At 48.0% G+C, this 20,115-nt stretch overlaps 10 protein-coding genes across 10 annotated transcripts; 2 read left to right on the plus strand and 8 right to left on the minus strand.

The window, feature by feature from the left end:
- Nucleotides 1-2,000: 2,000 nt before the first annotated feature.
- Nucleotides 2,001-2,471, minus strand: ACHE_80066A (uncharacterized protein; the record flags this gene model as incomplete). The annotated part of the gene is made up of 1 exon (XM_043283395.1): nucleotides 2,001-2,471. One exon carries the CDS (start codon nucleotides 2,469-2,471, stop codon nucleotides 2,001-2,003), a length of 471 nt encoding a protein of 156 aa, XP_043140679.1.
- Nucleotides 2,472-2,476: 5 nt separating this feature from the next.
- On the minus strand, nucleotides 2,477-3,372 carry ACHE_80067A (uncharacterized protein; the record flags this gene model as incomplete). The annotated part of the gene is made up of 2 exons (XM_043283396.1): nucleotides 2,477-2,953; nucleotides 3,001-3,372. The coding sequence occupies 2 exons, from the start codon at nucleotides 3,370-3,372 to the stop codon at nucleotides 2,477-2,479; spliced, it is 849 nt and encodes a 282-aa protein (XP_043140680.1).
- A 31-nt stretch (nucleotides 3,373-3,403) lies between these two features.
- On the minus strand, nucleotides 3,404-3,607 carry ACHE_80068A (uncharacterized protein; the record flags this gene model as incomplete). The annotated part of the gene is made up of 1 exon (XM_043283398.1): nucleotides 3,404-3,607. One exon carries the CDS (start codon nucleotides 3,605-3,607, stop codon nucleotides 3,404-3,406), a length of 204 nt encoding a protein of 67 aa, XP_043140681.1.
- A 15-nt stretch (nucleotides 3,608-3,622) lies between these two features.
- On the minus strand, nucleotides 3,623-3,868 carry ACHE_80069A (uncharacterized protein; the record flags this gene model as incomplete). Its single annotated transcript, XM_043283399.1, has 1 exon — nucleotides 3,623-3,868. One exon carries the CDS (start codon nucleotides 3,866-3,868, stop codon nucleotides 3,623-3,625), a length of 246 nt encoding a protein of 81 aa, XP_043140682.1.
- A 202-nt stretch (nucleotides 3,869-4,070) lies between these two features.
- On the minus strand, nucleotides 4,071-4,702 carry ACHE_80070A (uncharacterized protein; the record flags this gene model as incomplete). Its single annotated transcript, XM_043283400.1, has 2 exons — nucleotides 4,071-4,244; nucleotides 4,364-4,702. 2 exons carry the CDS (start codon nucleotides 4,700-4,702, stop codon nucleotides 4,071-4,073), a joined length of 513 nt encoding a protein of 170 aa, XP_043140683.1.
- A 1,062-nt stretch (nucleotides 4,703-5,764) lies between these two features.
- Nucleotides 5,765-7,434, plus strand: ACHE_80071S (uncharacterized protein; the record flags this gene model as incomplete). The annotated part of the gene is made up of 2 exons (XM_043283401.1): nucleotides 5,765-6,138; nucleotides 6,198-7,434. 2 exons carry the CDS (start codon nucleotides 5,765-5,767, stop codon nucleotides 7,432-7,434), a joined length of 1,611 nt encoding a protein of 536 aa, XP_043140684.1.
- Nucleotides 7,435-10,551: 3,117 nt separating this feature from the next.
- ACHE_80072A (DUF3632 domain-containing protein) lies at nucleotides 10,552-11,437 on the minus strand (the record flags this gene model as incomplete). Its single annotated transcript, XM_043283402.1, has 2 exons — nucleotides 10,552-10,985; nucleotides 11,044-11,437. 2 exons carry the CDS (start codon nucleotides 11,435-11,437, stop codon nucleotides 10,552-10,554), a joined length of 828 nt encoding a protein of 275 aa, XP_043140685.1.
- An 837-nt stretch (nucleotides 11,438-12,274) lies between these two features.
- On the plus strand, nucleotides 12,275-12,858 carry ACHE_80073S (uncharacterized protein; the record flags this gene model as incomplete). The annotated part of the gene is made up of 2 exons (XM_043283403.1): nucleotides 12,275-12,376; nucleotides 12,439-12,858. 2 exons carry the CDS (start codon nucleotides 12,275-12,277, stop codon nucleotides 12,856-12,858), a joined length of 522 nt encoding a protein of 173 aa, XP_043140686.1.
- A 6,073-nt stretch (nucleotides 12,859-18,931) lies between these two features.
- On the minus strand, nucleotides 18,932-19,240 carry ACHE_80074A (uncharacterized protein; the record flags this gene model as incomplete). Its single annotated transcript, XM_043283404.1, has 1 exon — nucleotides 18,932-19,240. The coding sequence occupies one exon, from the start codon at nucleotides 19,238-19,240 to the stop codon at nucleotides 18,932-18,934; it is 309 nt and encodes a 102-aa protein (XP_043140687.1).
- Nucleotides 19,241-19,598: 358 nt separating this feature from the next.
- Nucleotides 19,599-19,979, minus strand: ACHE_80075A (uncharacterized protein; the record flags this gene model as incomplete). Its single annotated transcript, XM_043283405.1, has 1 exon — nucleotides 19,599-19,979. The coding sequence occupies one exon, from the start codon at nucleotides 19,977-19,979 to the stop codon at nucleotides 19,599-19,601; it is 381 nt and encodes a 126-aa protein (XP_043140688.1).
- Between the last annotated feature and the right edge of the window lie 136 nt (nucleotides 19,980-20,115).

Genomic DNA, 20,115 nt, shown 5'->3' on the forward strand with positions numbered 1-20,115 from the left:
TCGGAGCGGGAGAACCCTGGTCCCGGTGCGGGACATACGACGGGCAGATCGGGACTGCCTGTCACCTAGCTAAACTACCACACACATACATCGTACAGCTCAGACGAGTAATGCCGCCTGTCACCAGGCACTCGGCCAGAGGCCACGCCTCAGGCGGTCCCCGCTACGGGGATAGCCCCCGGGAACAAGGCTTAGCCGCGCTAGTGAAAGCCCGCGAACACCGAAAACTCGAAAAGCCAGATAATCAGATGGAGGGAGGCACAGGCGAGCCAAATGCCTCGCCTCCACCCCCAACACCTCTGTTCATGGACTATGAAATGGCAACCCAGACGCCATCAGCTATGCTGGAGCCACAATGCCCAAGCAAACAACTCGAATTTGAGCTCCGAAAAAACGCCAGCATCGCCCTACAAGCCCGAGCCAAAAAAGCAGAAGAGGAAGACAAGGAGATACTGGAGTTCCTCAACATACTGGACAAGAAGCTCTCCTCTATGAAACAAAAAAACCTCCCCAGGGCCTCCTCTTTTGGCAAGGCCCTCCAAACCTTTGCGCACAACTACTTCACCCAACCTGGTGCCAATGCAAATAACCAAGGCCACACAGCCAACCCAGGCCCAGCTAGCCCCCCCAAAACGTATGCAAACGCTATCCCCACGCCCAAACTGAACAACACTACTGGAAAAAAACTTGTTGTCTCAGCCCCTAAGCCAGCAAGACCTCTTCGCCTTTTCCTTCGACTCCCAACAGACCACCCTGCCCGACATGCCAGCCCGCACGCGGCTCTACAAAAGCTTCGCAGTAGCCTAGATCCAGCAGCCACTGATGCCATCAAGGAAATACAACATGTTCCCACAGGGCTCGCCATTGGGCCTAAAGATGCCCAAAGTGCAGAGATCCTACTCAACAATAAGGACGATATACAACAGGTAATCCAAGGCTCTAATGCTGAGCTAGAACAGAGATGGGCAATCTTTGTCATTCCCGGTGCCATCAAACAATACATTGGCTATGATTCCTCTATTGTCACTATAACAGAGCAAGCAGCAAAGGAAGAATTTAAACTGCAGACAGGCATCACGCCCCTAAAGCTACACTGGTCCAGGAAGAGCCAAGAACACTCTCTCAACACAGACAACACAGCAACAATAATCCTGGCAGTGCCAGAGACTTCTGCCTCCAGGATCCCACCTTGGATCCATTTTTTCGGCAAGAACCTCCGCATTAGACGCAAGATCATAACCCCCAAGGTCCAACAGTGTACCCGCTGCTGGGACTATCACAACCCCCGGTCCTGCACCCGACGACCCAAATGCCGGCTATGTGGAGCTAAAGACCACACTGAAGAGGACCACAAAGAAAGCACCCAACAATGTGCCAATTGCCTAAGACCCGCTCCAGCTGACCATGCATAATGCCCTGTACGGCCCAGTATCAAGCAAGGCATTTTGGTCCGGGTTCCCAAGACACAGGTAGCAGCAATCCGACGAATTGAATCCAATCAACAACAAACTCCACCATCCAAAAATAACACTGCTGTAGAGGCAGTTCCCAGACCCACGTCACCTCAATGAGATATGACAAATCTCTCCCACAACTGCGGATCCTCCAGGTCAATGTGGCCCGGAGCCCATCCCCCCATGAAGCTGCTCTCCAACTCGCTTTTGAACAAGACTACCATGTTGTTCTCATCCAAGAGCCTTGGATTTCGAAATTCCGAGAACGACGCCTTTCCAAACATCACCCTGCTTTCCAACTCTTCACACCAATAGAAGACTGGTCAAACAGGCCACGCACCCTCACATATTGTAATGGGCCGAAGCCTTGCTATCTAATATATAGATATGTACAAAAGAACTCGTTGGGGAAAGGAAAGAAAGAAAGACACGCTGGCGGTGGATTTATATACTCGTGATCAGGTGATCTACGATCACCTGACTTCGGCACGCTCTTGTGAATAGCTTCAATCGAGAACCATTTATGGTTCGAGGTGCCTTTCGGGCCTAGCCCGTTACACTCTGCTTTTCCCAATCAATGACCTTCTGGCTAACCATGGAGACAAGCTCTAGAACCTCATCTCCGGTGGTCTTTATTTGCGATGTTTTCGATGCCACTGCTGCTGCAATGTGGCTCTGGAGCTCTGAGCCCAGTTGGCTTTGGGGGGACTCGTGGGTCGGAGTTGTAGGAGGGGTATCCCGTTCAGGCTGTGTGGGTAGATACTGGTTTTCTGGAGGATTGCAAGGGAAGTGTTGAGCTTGCATCGGTATCTCACATCTCAGCTGTTCTGGTGATTGTTGTGGGGTGGTGGGCTCTCGAGGAGGCGCGGTCGGGGTCTTGCAGACCTCCGGGGCATCCTCCATGCTGGCATCTTCTTTTCCATTGTGCTTGTTGAGTCTTTTCTCACTTCTCAATCGCATAGAGTGCAGGCGATCTTGCGCTCTGGTAGCAGGGCCCATTCTTCTCCTGGCGCCCATGGTTGTTAACCGGACTTAATAGACGGCTGGGTTGTTCGAGTACATATATAATCAGCAAAAGCAGTAATTTTTTTACTCTTGCCACGTGATTTCAAGAGATATATGTGCATAACAGTTCTAATCTCCGAGATAGTCCCGTAATCCTCAACTTCATCGGCAGGCCTTCTACGTTTGCACTGTTTGAGCCATTTCTTAGTATCGTTGACAAATTTGTAGGCAACACCAATTTTCACCACTTCTTTGACAAAGAAATCCGGACCAATTTCGGGGTTAGGAAGCTGCCCAAGGTCGAGACAATTATCCAACACAATCTCACGTGCTTTCCGGTTATTCTCCTTGAAGTTGTTCGTGCTCACTTGTGCTACGCGCCCGTTGGTATAGTCTTCCGCCGCTACTTCAATTGGCCCAGGAATATCCAGATCGGCTTGAGCAAGAGTGGTAGTCTCGGTGCGATTGTTGGAATTGATTGACGGCTGGGACGACTGGGCCGGGGCGACATTAATATTGATTGTGGGAAAAATCGATCCACTTGGAGAGGAGTCAGGGACTTTTTGTCGTTTTTCGATTCGCTGCCGCTCTTCCGCATATAGTTGGTCTCGAATTGTGTCGGGTCTGGCGAGAGACGGCGGAACTGGTCCAGCTCGGCTGAAGTCAATTCGTAGAGGGTCCCCATGCCTGCTTTGTTATGAGGCCAGACAGCGCGGATATTTCCTGCGTACCAACCCAAGCTCCGGTCAAAGGCATTGCTGAGCTCCTTATGCTGGTCTCTTAGCGAAGAGTAGTTCATCTTCATTGACAAGGACGAAAATGACAGAATACCTTCCTCGAGACCCCGGAATTCGATGGATTGTCGTTCGTACTCGAGATACTGCATCATACTCATTCGAAAGTTGTTTCGCATGTTCCGCACCCAGAATATCATCACCGGCAGTCTATATCAAGCCGATATTGGCCGCACTGCTCATCTGGTCTGTGCAGTACTTCTGGTTCTTCCGCGCCTCTTGAAGTTGTTGAACAGCAGCATTGTATTCGACCACGGCGTTGTTGTGTGCAAGTACGGACTCCACGTAATTATCCAAGGAGACCTTGATGGCCTTCCGCTGGGTGTCGCCAAGTGTTCTGGGGAATTCGTCCATGGTTTTGCGCACTCTTCATCTCGGTGACAATCTTCCTGGCCCTGGGTCATCCAGCTCCAGAGTATCGTCTTTCTTAGTGTTGAACAACACCATGAGTGACTGTGTGGTCTCGCCGCAGATAGTGATCTGGTTGATCACGTAGTCCTTTTTTACATCCTTGTCCTCGTCCTTCTTCATAACGGTCGTCGATTTGTACGCCTTGTACCCATACTCGGCGGCCTTTAGCAGAGACTTGACGGAGACGTCGAGGGATGTAACCATGGAGAGACCGTCAATCACCGACTTTGGATCCTAAAAATAGCTGAATTAGACGTCGTCGAGCTTTTTCTTGGTATCGGCTTTCTTGGCCCTCATCTCTAGTGTAAAGGCCGTGATCTTGTATGCAAGTGTGTTGATCGGGCCATTGCGGTCGGTGAGATGACGGATCTGGTTGTCCGATGTTTGCTTGTTGGTGTTCAGCGATTCAAGAGCTTTTGTCGACGTTGACCTCAACCTTTGCCTGGCTCCTACGTCCCGCCTCAAAGCTCCTGGTGAGCTCCTCTTGTTGCTGGAGGGAGGGAAGTTGCTTGTCAACAGAATTCGGGTAGTAAATAAAGAACAACCGCGGCACCCAGTTGGGGCCATTCCCAAACATGTTCTGACCTAGCATTAGTCGATTCTGCCAGCTTTTTGCCTCCCTATACACTGAGCGCAAATGGGCTAAGGGGCTCATCGTGATCTTCCATTTCTTTTCAATTGATTATATGCCTTCTGGACCTTGGACGCTGTGTGATCCTCTGATATGGTGTCCAAAAACGCAAGTCGAGATATCAGACTTCGGTAGACATCTGACGCACTCTGGCGACCATCATCTGTGTTCGAGAAGAATAACTCGTTTGCCTGGCCCAGGAGCATCTGGCATTGGTCCGGCAATGCAAAAGGACTAGATGCTTCCAGATCTGTTTGGCGGCCATCGAGACCGAGATCTCTGACATTGATACCCCCTTCGTATGCACCAGGCTTGCCGCCAGAGCCGTCTGCCAACCTGGCGTACCACTGGTGCCTCCCATCCCGCCAGCCCCTGGATGAGGAAAGAGAGGAGTCAGTGAGCTTCATTATTAAGATATGAAGTCCGAAGTCACTTACCATGGTTGGATGTACTGGACAGGTCACGGATCATCTGTAGATGACTGTACATAGCCGTCGATAGACGAGGCAATATGGAGGTTGTTTCTGATCAAAACAGATTTTTCTGCGGCGCATAAGTTAGCAGGCGTGTGAGAGAATCACGCTGGAAATGGGCGTACTTTGCAATTCCACCACACTCGATGTATTGACATTTGCTTAGTGATAGAAGCAGACATTTTTGCTGCAAACATTGGTCATGACAGACCAGGATCATGAGAGCTAGTCCACAAAACCTTTTCCTGTGGAAAAATGGCTCTTATTTTTTCTGATAACCTTTGACTCTACCTTGGCTACTCGGAGATGACATGACAGCCCATAGATAATAAGACAACGCGGGTGTATGAACGAGTCGGCGCCCTAGCGTTTGAATCGGGAAAGTATGGATAGAAGGAGGGATCAAAGGTATATTTCCAGACGGGGTCAGAACGTGTAGATTTGATTCCCGAGCCAACTTTGACTATGTGGTTGAAGAGAAATCAAGCAACATGGAAAGATCCAGAGACGAAGTTCTTGGAGAGTTAGGTAAGTACCTACCTTGGAAAGAGGTTCGTCAATCAAAAGTGGGGCCTATTTCTCACTCTGGGTTCCTCAGCCTGTTCGTTGATTCGTTGATCTCCACTAGTGATCGCTCCTTTCACCGCATGTTCTCCCGAGTGCACAGGTGGCGAGCTGAATATGACATGATAAAATATGCATCACTAGTCCTAAATGTTTAGGAACAAGATACATGCAAGCATGTGGATATCTGGATAATCCAAGCCTGCATCCGAGCCAATACACAGTTATCAGCCCACCAGAGTCAACTTAAAAGCTACCCCGCTGCTCTGCCTGAGTTGTCAAGATTAGTGGATTTCCGGGCGAGAAACTCGAGCACACAGGCCTATATATAATTCTTGAGATACGCCGGTCTTTTCTGTCAGAAATCCTTCGAGCCTTTTTCATCACCTGGTACCCTCCACTGTCTCGGTGGTGGTCACATCGGTATCAAAAATGACTAGGAACATACCGGAGAACGATGTTAACCATCCTCGATGGCTTCTGGATATTAAGGATTGGTGTATCTATCCTTACGCAGAGGTCAAAAGCCAGGTTGAATCGACTGGATATGGCATCGTTTCATACACTTGGGGGATGTGGGCAGACTTTGACAAGCCAGCCGAATACGTCCCAGGGAACCTTCTTTGGAATATCCCAACGGTGGAAGGGCTCCCTCTAGCGCACTGTCGTGAAGTTCTGGACAATACTATGGACATCCGATTTATGTGGTGGGACTGGATGTGCGTTCCTCAGGGGAAACGAGGCAAGAGAGTTACATTGGATGACGAGCTTGAACAAGTGAAGGGCCAAGAGATCGCTAAGCAGATGCATGTTATTTCCATTCATCAGTTGAATGAGAGTATATAATTGCTGACCGGATATATAGGGCAATATACAAGGGCGCCAAAAAGAGCGTGGTTTGGCTACATCGCACGAAGTGGGATGAGAATCCAAGACTATCGAAGTACTTAAAGGGGGATTTCGAGCCTCATCAAGATTTTGTGGACACCTTAACCGATGTTCGTCTATGCCTTGAAGGTATCCAGAAGGATGAACCTTGGGTTACATCTGGCTGGACACTGCAGGAGGGAGTTCTGCTGGAAAAGACAGTCTTATCGGATTACTATGGCAGAGGTCTTACTGGTAACTTTGAGCCCCTCCATAAGTATGCTACGGTTTCCCACCTTTCAAGGACTGCGACAGCGCTTGCCGACAGTCTTTCAACGGCATTTGTGAAGCATAGCCAGGGTTGGACATGCTCGAAAGATATGCCACAAGGTACGGCAGAAGAAGTGAAGTGGACACTTGATTTCATCAGCGCCTCTTCGTCGAACTACGAGTACATCGCTACCTTCCTCTCGCATATCATCCGCTCCGGGTTTGTTTGCTACTGGTCTGGAGATGCGACGCCGCTGTTTCTTCTTGCTGGGGCAAATGGTCGGAGGTTCACAGTGCCAGAAGACAAATGCTGGGCTTTGATAGGTGCTTTGGAGTTGAAAAATCTGAATCCCTGGTACTCAAAGGCGAAGACTGAACACGCCAAGCAACAGGACCTCCGCAAGATAAAGGCCGAGTTTTTCGTGCCTTTGCTGCAAAAATACCAGTGGCAGTTATTACTGGTGCCCACGGTAGAGGATCCAAAGTTATCCGGCATGACATGGCCTGAAAGAGTGGTCCATGGAGGTGCCTTGCCCCTGGGACTTTATTTCATCCCAGACATCGACGAAGATTTACCTGTTCTTGAGTATGATCAAGAAAAGGACGAGCTTATCAGCAATTCGGTAAAGTTCATCAAGCTGAAAAGCCCTGCCTTTTGCAGGCGTTACAGACAGAACAGCCTCGATGTGCACACGGGGTTCGTTAAAGTGGACCGAATCTCTGCGGAGAATGTGGGCAGGCACTTGTACTGTCCGCTGAATACTATCCCAGTCCCTGATGTTTCAATCCCAAAACTCCAAGGCTGGGGCGAAGTAAAAGAAGGGCAACGGTGTGTTCACATTGAACTTCCCGCAGGAAGTGAAACCTCTGGATACTTCAAGGGAGTAGTTGACCTTTGGGGTCGACCTGACGCGTTCGAATACCTTGACTTCTCGACATTTACTATCCGTGGTTCCAGGTCTTGAACAGGTGAGAAGAGGACTGTGATACTGTGATAGGTTGATTGCCAGGAGTATATATGAAGCTATTCAGGATTATCTCAGGTCAATGTTGAGACTATATTCCTGGAGTTGTTTGGATTATGGTATTATCAACTCCCTTTATTTATTAAATCGGTAGCTTATGTCTTCTCTCTTGTTTCCTAGAAGAGGGAATCGCAGAGTACATGATAGTCCAATCATCCCCAAATAAACTATGATAAAAATCGATCAGATAAATAGTCGGCCGGATTACCGAGGCCACGAGATTCCCATATATATAGGCCAGCGTGTACGCATATTTAGATAGTTAAGCACTCAATCTGTGACGGCTCACATATGATGGCTCATATGGCGGCTCAACACTACGGCAATGGGTGATACATCACAAACACCATCCAGTCATGTCGCCAACAATCCTCTTAAAACCTCCTCATTATCTATATAGATTTCCTCTTTTCTTTTTTCCCCCAGATTCGATATTCTCGCCGATGGCTACAATAGTATAGATAGGAATTTAGTTCGTTATTATTTACTATTCCGAGCCCGTGACACAATCAGCTGCGTATGCACTCATACGTTCGTTAGGCAATATACCTCTTCGTTAAACCAGTCATCTCCATATAGACGTCGCTTATTCCAGAATAATCAACTCTCGATTTCCCGTTTGAGCCTCTCGACCGGAGACCTCCGCTTCAATATGATTATGGTGGACGTGGATAGTTCGATGGATTGGGTGCCTATCGGCTAAGGCTAACTATATGTCTACCGGGCAGAAAGCGAGGGCGGCGAGGCACGTGACCCGCTGGGTACTGTCGGAGTTGCTGCTTAGTCAGGATCGAAAGTACGTATCGAGCGTATATGATTTGTGCAAATGAAGCTATCTAGGATCCTATATAAGACCGTAGCCTATCTAACAGAGTATTCTAAGCGAATGTGCGGTTTTAACAGCAATAAGGGCAAAGGAGTGAATAAGCTGTTTGCGCCATATGATATCAGTGAGGCATAAATTAGGCATCAGTTGGTATTGTTCGGTAAGGAACCTTGATATTCCGACAGGTACCAACATATGATTTTGGTGTGTATGGATGGATGGTTCCATTGGGTGCCTATTGACTAAGGCTAGCTATATGTCTACCGGCAGAAAGCGAGGGCGGTCAAGCACGTGACCCGATGGGTACTAACATATGACCATGATCATGTGACATGTTTGGAAAGATGAATAGCGTCAGAACTGTCTCTAGAACGATACACGGCAAAAAAAAAATGAAAAAAAAAACATACAACAGCCGGGATTCGCTGGTGGTCACCCACCCAACTACTAACCGGCCGGCGTGTGGCTTAAGTACGGCTGAGCGGACGGGAAGCCCTGTTCTCCACACCCTATGGTCGTATGTACTGGTTTTTATTGCAATATGATTGTTAGCGATTGATCTGTTGTCGGGCGACCAGGGGTGACACCTTTCGCCACGGCCATGTGTGTTTACGACCACGCACCCCAACCCCGACTCCTTGTTTCAGGGTCCCACTGCGGGCGTTCCCATCCTTCTCAGTCTTTCAACAAAGGCTCACCTTTTGCTTCACCATCATGGCTGCAGCGGCCGTTCCGTGACAGCGCCGAAAATGGCCTCATGGCACTGTATTAGAGCCGAGGCCGTCGGCCCGTCATGGCGCCCACTCTTTTATTGTGGCCTCTTTCTATGTTTGTCCCTCAATTTTCCAGTCATCTTGCCATCTTCCTATCTCCCATTTATATTATCATTCTGGGTTCCTGTATTTACGAGCTTCTTTTTCCATATACCAGTTTCCAATTACTGCATGAACAGGAAGAAGCTTGCTCACTGCTTTATACTTGCTCTCTAGCTTTGCTATGTCTTCATCTTGCTTTCCACCCCCTCCCTCTCCATACAAAACCAGTGTTCGTTCGTTATCTAATTCCGTTGAATCCAAGCGATGAAACGCCCACGGTCCCGGCTGAATAGACATCTGGGAAGTAACTGTGGCATGGATAACATCACATGTAGCGGTACCGACTCAGATGAACAGCGTGACACTACTTATGAGACAGATTGATGGAGCCGGACGATACCCTGAGTACACGAAAATGTTTTTGGGCGGATGAAAGCCACCCCGCTTTGGAATTGGGAGAACCTGATGATGTGGGAGAATTCTACGACGACCCGCTTGATGATACTGGGATCGACCTGTTTGAGATTCCTGAAAATTTTGATAAGGCGGAAGGAACAATCTTGCGGCGAGAGCAGATTGAAACCCGCTGGAAATGGCCTGTTATTCTAGTGGTGTTGCGTCTTAGTCGGCCTCTGCTGATGAAGTTATAGGTACTGTGACAGCAGAACACGTCTGGAGCTCGAGATTCCAAAATGGCAGGAACCTGAGGAGGCCCTGCGCCAGGCATCAAATATTGACATCTACCGTTTCTTAGGCTGGTGTCTTAAACTCCAGCGAGGAGGTCCATGATCAATCAACATGCAATACAAATCTCTTACAGTCAAACAACAATCTGAGAAAAAGCCAAGAGTGTTCGGGGGCAAGCTGATTTTGGGAACTACTATGCCAAAACATGGTTAAAGGTACTGATTTCATAGACACACCAGATGGGATTAGTGCTCTCGTCGACCGGGTGGCACGTCAAGATACTTGGATGGGAGACCTGCAACCCCCACTCTAGATCGATATCGAGAGTGAGCGCCTCAGTCGTGACAGAAACACGTCTCTCTTGACTGTGCTTGTTTATCTTGGAAAGGACCTGAGCACCCAATATAGTCAACACACATACGCTTGGAAGCGCAGCTTTTACTACCATCGACAAGCTTGGCAAGAGCTGGAAAGGCATCTTGGTCACCCACAGATCCTAAAGGTATTGTATGACGTCAGGAATGATTCAAATGCGCTCTATGATCATTATGGGATTGAACTAATAGGTTTTCGGGATATCCAGCTGATGGAGTGTGCTTGTCGGCCGGCCACAGACCGTCGAAAGTTGGTATGTAGGCTTTATGGTGGTGAAATCTATTTTATATTGTTCTTCATGATACTTGCTGGGTTTAGATGTAGATTCCAATAACAACGATGATACGCTATGAATCAACTGGCCTTGGTGACAGCGTCCATTCCATCCACTGCAGCCTTACATGCTTGCCTTGTCTCCTCTATTGCAAGTGGATGCGTACTCAGCACCTCAAACCGACTCCTCCAGAATTCCCACCGTGGGATATTATATCCAGGTGGTCCCTTCCAAAGCTTCCCTCCCGGTATCCTGTCAAGGTACTCCTGATTTTGGCAGGCCTCGTAAATCTTGGGACTGCAGTGAATGAACCATAAGGCAGCAACTGGAGCATACACATTAATGAATCTGTTTCGCCTGTTTCGGTCATCATTCTCAAAATATTTCCTGATGCAGTTCAGGGCATGGTATTTGCCGTCGTAGATACCTTCATTGGTGAAGTGTATCAATAGCCCGTTTATGTTTCTCCACGCCTGGTGTGCTATGCCATTTACTTCGTAGCCACCGGACATGCCTGAACGGCCAGGTCAGCATTCAACAATACATGTATAATTATCAGGATGTGAACATACGACTCCATCTTTCATGCAACTCCATGCTAAACAGAGGTCTATCCTGCCATACCCGATAATCACCCATGAAAATATCAGGCAATTCTCGCAGAGCCTTGTGGAGGGCGATGTAGCGTTGCATGGGTTGCCCCTGGTAGTCTAACTGCGGGGCAATACGGAACATCACCTCCCAGAATTCACCCAGAAATTGGCAAGGATAGTAATTGTCATTTTCTCCTAGACAGCTATGTGGGAAGAAAGAGTTGACTTTATCGGCTGCTTGTTGAGGGGTGATTGTCGAGTCTGGAGGGAGGTAGGCTGTCAGGAGATCAAAAACCTTCTCTTCAATGTCCGTTGGCTCGTACATGGTATCAAGGTCAAGACCGAGAGGGTTGTTTGTAGTGGCCATGATCATATTATGTATAATAAAGAGTAAACCATTAAGTGAAGTTACCGTGTAGGAGGCAGTTGGTTCAGTTGGGAGGATGCTAAATTAAATAAGCATTTATCAGATGTAGTCGTGTAGGCTGTGCGTGGATACAGTTCACTGAGTCGACTATGATCAACCTGGTGGCTCAGGTGAGTCAAAAATAAATCATGTGAGGCTGTGCGGCTATGTGAAGCGGGTAGCTCAGGTTCGGGGAATCGGGAGCCGATAATCCGACTGCACGAGGCTATATGGCGTACAGAAGATGGAGAGTTTAGTATACGCCGAAAGGAGTAATATTGAAGTCTATGGTAACCACACGTAGAACAAGTGCTTGAGTGCTTAACTATCTAAATACGTGTAAACACCGGCCTACATAAAGATCCCCTGGCCTCGGTAATCGGGCCGACTATTTGTCCGATAGATCCTCATCAGAAGGAAACAATCAGCCTTGGGGATACAATCAGCCTTGGGGATACAATCAGCCTTGGGGATACAATCAGCCTTGGGGATACAATCAGCCTTGGGGATACAATCAGCCTTGAGGTTATGATACCTTACATGTCCTAAAAGAATAACTGAATAACTGTTTAGCAAGTGTAAGGATAAGAACGCCTCATATTCTGCCCACAGATCAGCCCCCAGATCATGTGTGGGCAGTGTGGCATCAATCAATGGCACACAGAACCAACTTTCCTTTCTCCAAGATGGTTCTACAATACATATAAGACATCCCAATGTCACTCCATTCTAGCTCGACATAAAAAAAAGAAGAATTTCCAATTTCAAACAAGATAACAAAACTACTTCATCAACTATTTCACAATGGTCCAAATTAAAGCCAACATGCTCCTTTTCCTTCTCGCTGGCAGTGCCTTGGCCATGCCAGCCAAAACGCCAGCCAACAATGCTGCGAGTCCTGGTAAAGTATGTTGACCCATCTACACTCATTGATATGAAATTGAAAACCATGCTGAGAAGTCGTCAAGACCGTCCAATGCACAACGGACGGAAAAACAATCAAAATCCCGGAGAATATTGCCAAGGACATCGCCAAAAAAGCCCCCTCTGGCAGCCAGTTTGTCGAGGACGAATGCACCGAGAAGCCAGAGTTTTCCACATTCAGCAGCTACCCGCATCAGTACCATAATGGTGACCCATTTGATTGGGACAACCACGTTTGCAACTCGGAAAATGTGGCTCTGCTTGAATTTCCCATCAAAGATGACAACCCTGCTGAGATGTATCCCTGGAAAGGAATTCCAAGGGGCGATGGTAAGAAACCTGAGAAGATGAAGAATATTCCATGCCGCGTTGTCTACAGTGCCACAGATGGTCATTATTGTGGTGTCATGTGCCACAATTCTATGAAAGAAGGCGGGGAAAAAGGATTCCACAAGTGTACTTGAACATTGGATATCATAACCCCTATGGAAATCTATGTTTGAAAACCTCTTTGATTGTACCTAGCATTTCGCATATCTCTCTAGTCTAGCAATACCCAACATCCAGTACCAATCATCTCAATAACCACCCTATGCAACGCCTTATTTTCCTTGTAGACCCTGGAATTTTTAAACATCTTTGAATAGGTCACTCTCTTTCTGATGTTGTTACAGACCTCGTCGTGTCAGACTCACGTGATGACGCAGGAAGTCAAGGCAGACACGGTATATACCATGGCACATGAAACGGTATACAGACCAAAGGGTATAAAGGTGCTCGTTCATGTACTTAGCTTAGTTCTTCGCGATCAATCCAAGTCATTCAGCATTGGTTACCTTCTAGTTTCTGACTCGTCCGCACTTAACCAACAACCCAGTATACGTACTCGGTTGGCCTTGTTTCTCTATTCGTTACCTTTACCGTTTCTACTTGTTGATTATCTTACGGAGCCTGGAGGGGGCGATATACCCATCGACGCATACGACTAACTGAACTCGACCCAGAGGGGCATTGAGCACACGACTATCTGGAAGACACTTAGGGTAAGTGTCCTGTCTCGAAATACAACTAACTAGAACTCTAGGTACGATACGAGAGAAGCCAGGTTCTGACACCGTTCTGCATGAGCTGGGCAGTTGCGGTCAAAGGCAAAGTGATCCTCTGAGATCTTCTTACTTTGCTTAGTGTTCTGTTTTTCGCAGACTGAACACTGAGCCCTGGCATGGTCTCTTGCTGTAGGGCAGTCCTGAGAGGAATGGCTTTGTGCACAGTTTGCACATGAGGTAAGTCACTTGTAGTTTCGGGCTATGTGGCCATATGCTTGGCAGTTTAAGCATTGCTGAATCCGATGAGTTTGGTCGTAGTATTCACATGGGTGGTCGCGGCCATCAAGTGCCAGGCCAAGCAGTATGGCAATGTTGGCAGCTCGGTCATTATCAAACTCAACAATCAGCTTTGATGTTTCTGGTTTGTGTTCTGCAATATGCCGGGGGCCAAGAAGCCACCCAGTGTATGTGATCACTGTGGGGGGCCAGACATCCTAAATTATCAGCCTTAATGCAGGCTGGCGCAGCTGCTAGGTCAAGCTGGCAGTTGACTCCATTCATGACAACACAATAAGTCCTTCTTTTGATGGTTGCACTGTCTCCAAAGGTAAGGCACCAGTCTTTTGCTGCTCTGGCTAGTTGTTCCACATCTTCAAGGCTCTCTGCACGTAGGATAATGTCCCCGATGGGCAAGATGCGGCCTGTAGAGATTGACCGGTTGGCGATTATAGCGTTATTTGATTCTTTAATAGCGCAGTTTGCTCGCTCCACAACCCTGGCCTCCTTCTGGTGGCGCAATGGGTCCACAATTTGGTGATCAGTGTCTAGACTGCGACATATCCGCATTTGCACAATTCAGAATATTTTATCACACCACCGGTGTCAACATTGCACCCCTGGTGCTAGAAGCTATAGAGATCGCACCCTTATCACCCACACCTGCCCCAATTCCTGCTTCCAGAAGAATATTGGAGTTTAGGGCCTTTTAACTATTGACCGTGCGGACTGTGTGGCTTAAGTACGGCTGAGCGGACGGGAAGCCCTGTTTTCCACACCCTATGGTCGTATGTACTAATTTTTATTGCAATATGATTGTTAGAGGTTGATTTGTTGTCCCGCGACCAGGGGTGAGCCTGGGTGAATGCACTATAGAGAGTGTGAACCATCACTCAATGTCATGCAGTGCCGCGCAATTTCAATCCTCTAAAAACCTTATGATCCACTAGCTGCTATACAGGCACTGATAATTGGTTGTTCTGCTTCCACTTCCAATTCAGAAGCGTTCCTTGATGGCACCGTGCCAGACTAGATGAATGGTGATGTTTGGCCTTTCATACAGTGCATATGCAAACATATGACTGCAGACATCGAACAAGCTGTTATGATCTACGGGGCAGTGTAGATCAGCCTGTCAACCAGGTAAGGATAACGATATTGGAAAGGAAGCAGTATAGTGAGATTGTTACAAGACTGAATCTTGTCGGATGAAGCTACATACAGTGCACGCCTTTTAACTCCTGTTCCTCTGGACAACCCCGCTGCGGGGTATCTGATCTATCACATATGCCTCTCGAGAGTCTCGATAGGGGACCTCGATAGGGCCCCATGGTCCCAATATCCTAACAATTATCCCCCTCCTAATGGCGGCCGTCCTCGGGCGCCGTAAGATAGGCCGGCGTTTCTGGCCAGTCTACATTGCCTGGTGTTCTCGGAAGATCTGACAGTACTCTGGTGTCCCTCGTTCTATCTTCTCTTGATTGTCTTTCGGAACTTTCTGATCGCTTCAGGCGCATTCGCCATATTGTCGTGGGGAACCCATTGGTTATATTCAGATGGCCAATCCTTCCATTTAACTAAGAAGTAGAGGTCGCCGTCGAACCGCCTTTCTCCTTTTACCTCTTCGACTTCCCATTCACCATCATCTTCCAGCTGCGGCATAGGCATCTGTTCCACACTGTTTTGATCGCGATTCGTCCAGGGCTCTAGAAGTGAGACATGGAAAACATTATGGATACGGGCATATTGATTCGGGAGGGCAAGGCGATAGGCTTGTTGTCCAATTCGATCTAGCACCCGGAAGGGCCCAATAAATCGTGGGGCTAGTTTTCGTGCAGGCTTTTTCAACTTCAGGTTCTTTGTTGAGAGGAGAACCAAGTCTCCGCGCTGGAATTCCATTGGCTTATGTCGACTGTTATAGTATTTCGCCTGGGCTTCAGTGGTGTTTTGCCAGTGTTTCTCCAGTTTCTGTCGCAATTCCCCTAATTTTTGTATTCGTGCAGTGGCTGCTGGCACCTCTCCTGAAGGCGCATCGTCCTCGATGCGTATGTGAAAGTCCGGTGAATACCCCAATAGGGCTTGGAAAGGCGACATACCGGTTGTTGCATTTTTTGCGTTGTTGCAGGCAAATTCAGCTGTTCGGAGGAGTGATGGCCAATTTAGCTGTTCAGTATCCACAAAACAGCGAAGGTAGTGCTCAAGTGTCTGGTTCATCCGTTCTGTTTGGCCATCTGTTTGGGGGTGAAACGCTGTTGACAGCCTCAATTTGACATGGGACAGGTAGCAGAGGCTGGACCAGAAGCTGCTGGTAAAGATTGGTCCTCGGTCAGAGACAATCCCGTCCGGCGGCCCATATTTTAGCTCCACATGTGTGTGAAACAATTCAGCAAGCATAGCTGCATTGATTGTTGATGGCACAGCGAACAGAAGGCACATTTTCGAATATCGGTCAACAATCACCAGAATTGCATCAACCATTTGATCGCCCACTAATACCGGTGGTAAGCCTGTTATAAAGTCCATTGACAATTCAGCAAAAGGTCGATGAGGGATTGGCAGTGATTCGATTTTGCCGTAGGGTCGATGCCTTGGTGCTGTGGTGCCTTGACACACAGCACAACTCATGACATATTCTTTCACATCTTCATGCAATCGGAGCCAGTGAAATTTGCGTTTTAGCAGGTCAGTTGTTCGTGTTTGGCCAAAATGGCCTGCCAGGGGATCATCGTGGTATAACTCCAAAAGTTTTTGACGCAGGTTCTCTGCTGCAGGAATGTACAATCGACCCCGAAACACAACTAGACCATCAGTGTTTATATGCCAGTCATTGAATCCTCGTTGACCCTCTTCAATACCAGCCTTCAGGCGTTGGGTCTCTGGATCTTCGGCCTGGGTCCGTTGGATTTCCAATAACAAATTGTCACTTACTTTTAACTCATATATATGTGCCCTCTCTGAGGCGCTCACATTATCTAACCCATACTGAGAGATTGGCCTGTTGCGGCGCAAATCATCCCAGACAGCCCAGTCAGCTGATTCTGCAGCGATCCATTCACCTCGTGGGTGCCCGGGATCATCTCCACCATGGGAGTGCTGAGGTGGGTGTTCCCCCCGGGCAGTTCCGTCGCCCCTGGCCTCAAACTGGGATTTCAGACTGATCAGGTCTGACACACACAAAGATTGTACCATGGTGCTCCGCTGGCCAGGCGGGCCCAATTCACTAGCAAGTCGCTGCTGTAATGGAGATAACACATCTGGATCTAGGGCGTCCCCTATCTCCTTGGAATAACCTTTTCGAGAAAGACCATCTGCAGGGTTCATTTTCCCTGGGCGATGTTTGATCACAAAGTCAAAAGGTGTTAAGAATAGGCACCACCGAGCTTGTCGCCCGTTGAGCTTCCGTTGACGCATAAATGCCTGCAGATTAGAATGATCTGAAAGAACCTCAATAGGATGCATACTCCCTTCTAGGTAGTGGCGCCAGTGTTTGAAAGAGTGGACAATTGCAAATAACTCCTGGTCAGGTGTACCATAATTTATCTCTGTCTCAGTGAATTTCCGGGACCAACATGCAACTGGGTGATAAACATTGTTGTTGTCTGGTTGTGAGAGAATTCCGCCCATTCCATATTTCGACGCGTCGGGTTCTAGGCGAATCGGTTTCTGAGGATCAAAATATCGAAGCAGAGGTGCTGTTTGGAAGGCAGCAAGTAGACGGCGGAATGCTAGTCTTTCAGCAAGGGATAAGCAGACTGCTCCAGGTTTCCGGCCATTCTTGCTTCCTTTCAGGAGGGAGGTAAGAGGTAAAGCAAGAAGGGAGAAATTTCGGATGAAACGACGATAGAAGTTGCAGAATCCAAGGAAAACCTGAATATCATGATAGCTTCCAGGGAGTTCCCAGGATGTAATAGCTTCAATACGCCGAAGGTCCATTGAGATGCCTTTTTGAGAGATGATATATCCCAGGAATTCAACCTCCTCTTGGAAGAAGCTGCACTTGCTAGGTTTTGCAAACAGTTCTGCTTGGCGCATGCGCTCAAGGACCTGGTACAGGTGCTGTGTATGTGATTCTCGGTCTGCTGAAAAAACCAGGATATCGTCTAGATATGCCACGCAAAAGACATCAAGAAGGCCACGAAGCGCTATGTGGATGTAGTTTTGGAAGGTAGCTGGTGCATTGGTCAATCCAAACGGCATAACAGTATATTCAAAATGGCCATAACGAGTCCGGAATGCTGTTTTCCATTCATCCCCTTCCTTGATTCGGATTCGGTAATAGGCATCTTGAACATCAATCTTGCTAAAGTATTTGGAACCAGATAATCGGTCAAGGATTTCTGAAATGAGAGGTAGAGGGTATCGGTTTTTGACTGAAACTTTATTAAGGCCCCGGTAGTCCACACAGAGACGCAGGCTACCATCTTTCTTGGGGACAAAAGGATAGGGGCCCCTGCAGGGCTCTTTGATGGGCGAATTCGCCCGTTGGCAATGTTTTCATCGAGATACCGCCGGAGTTCAGCTAACTCAGTCTGTGAGAGAGGGTAAATGGGCCCATATGGTGGGGTTTCACCGTCTTTTAAATCGATTGCATGGTCGGTGGATTTCTGAGAGGGTAGGATCTTCGAACGTTCTGCAGAGAAAACATCATGGAACTTCTCTAATTCTGCTGGTAATTTGTCGAGGTTCGGTGAGGATTCATTTGTGTCTGTGGGTAGCCAGATGTCTTCAGGCATTTTTACCACAGCGAATACATGTGTGAGATTTCGGCATGTTTTAACGAACTTGTGAGGTTTCTGGTGTGAGATGGTTGATACTTCAAACCACCACTGTCGATTCCATGCTGAGAGGTAAATGTGATGGTCCTCAAGTGTCGTCATTGATAGAAGGACTGGGCTCCCACTTGACCGTGGGTCTCGATCGATAGCAACACAATGCCTTTCAAATGCGCGTGTAGTCCCCCGCGAATCAGTAGCAGTAATAGGGACTTTCCAGACACCATAGGTTGGCACCTTAGATCGGTTAACAGCGTCAAGAATAGGCGCAGTGAGTTTAGCTGGCTGTAGCCGATGTTGGAGTACAAATTGGTGGCTAATGATGTCGACTTCGGCGCAGCTATCTAGATCTGCATGTGTTTCGATGGTGTTTTGAATAGTAACTGGGATGTGGAAGCGAACAGTTGTCCCTACTTGAGAGTGATGAGCCGAAGGCGTAGGGTCTACTTCGACTCTTCCCCGTTTCCCATTTCTGACTGAATATTCTGGTTATTCAGGACTGATTGAATCTTTGTCTTCTTGGGGCACCTGGATGCAAGGTGATCGGTGGCGTCACAAATATAGCAGTGGTAAGGCTTGCCGTCTGGGCCAGTAGGTTGTTTCCACTTAGTTTTGAGATAAGGAGCTGAATATTTGTATCTGCGACGTTTGGGGTCATCTTGCTCTTGGCCACTAGTTGTGGTAGATTCGGTCCAGTTTCGTTTGCGACTTGGTTTTAGGAGGTTCCAATAGTGGGTGGCAAGGGAGACCATCTCCTCTCGTCCTTCAGGCAGCTTAATGTGATGTTCTCGAATATATTTCTTGAGGTTGCCCTGGAGTTTAGCGAAAAGGAGAGTGCACGTTCCTTTTCTGCTTGTCGAGGGAAATGTTGTTCTAGGGTGTCAAGGTAGGCATGGAACTCTCTAGGGTCCTGATTGGGGAGCTGGCAGGTCCTTTCGATTTGGTCCATTATATCAGCCTGGAGGGTGGTTGTATTCCGAATGAGGCTAAGTGTCCATTCTTCGAAGTATGCCCATGAATCTTCAATGTTTTGGCGCTCCTCAATAGATTTCTCTTCCACATGTCGATACCATCTATGCCGACAGGTGTGATCAAGGAAGTTGAGGGCGGCTAGGATTTTCTTCCCATCTGTTCGGTATTTTCGGGGGCACCCCGAAAGGTGTAGCGGAGGTCGAGGAGCCAATCCTGGCGTCTTTGTAGGTTGAAATTCAGCGTGAAGGTTGAGATATTCTTGATCTTTAGCTCTTCAGTGTGACTCTCTGGTGGGTGGTTGCCTGGGTGGTCCCGGTTCACTACTGAACCTATTTCGGAAGGGTTGATAACCTCTGCTTCTAGGCGGGCAAGGTTTTCGCGGGCGACGCGGAGCTCCTCAAGCTTGGCGATTCGGTTGTGTATTGCTTGCAGGTCGGTGTCGATTTGCTCAGGTGTTATAGTGTCTTGTGAGGACAGTGTTGTTTCCTCAGCGATAGTTCTTGGGCGACCTCTCGGCATCGTCTTCCCTTAGGTGGTTGAAAAGAGAAGATTCAGAATTGTTATGATCTACGGGGCAGTGTAGATCAGCCTGTCAACCAGGTAAGGATAACGATATTGGAAAGGAAGCAGTATAGTGAGATTGTTACAAGACTGA

This window comes from Aspergillus chevalieri, chromosome 8 (assembly GCF_016861735.1).
Source record: "Aspergillus chevalieri M1 DNA, chromosome 8, nearly complete sequence".
NCBI classification, from domain to species: domain Eukaryota; kingdom Fungi; phylum Ascomycota; class Eurotiomycetes; order Eurotiales; family Aspergillaceae; genus Aspergillus; species Aspergillus chevalieri.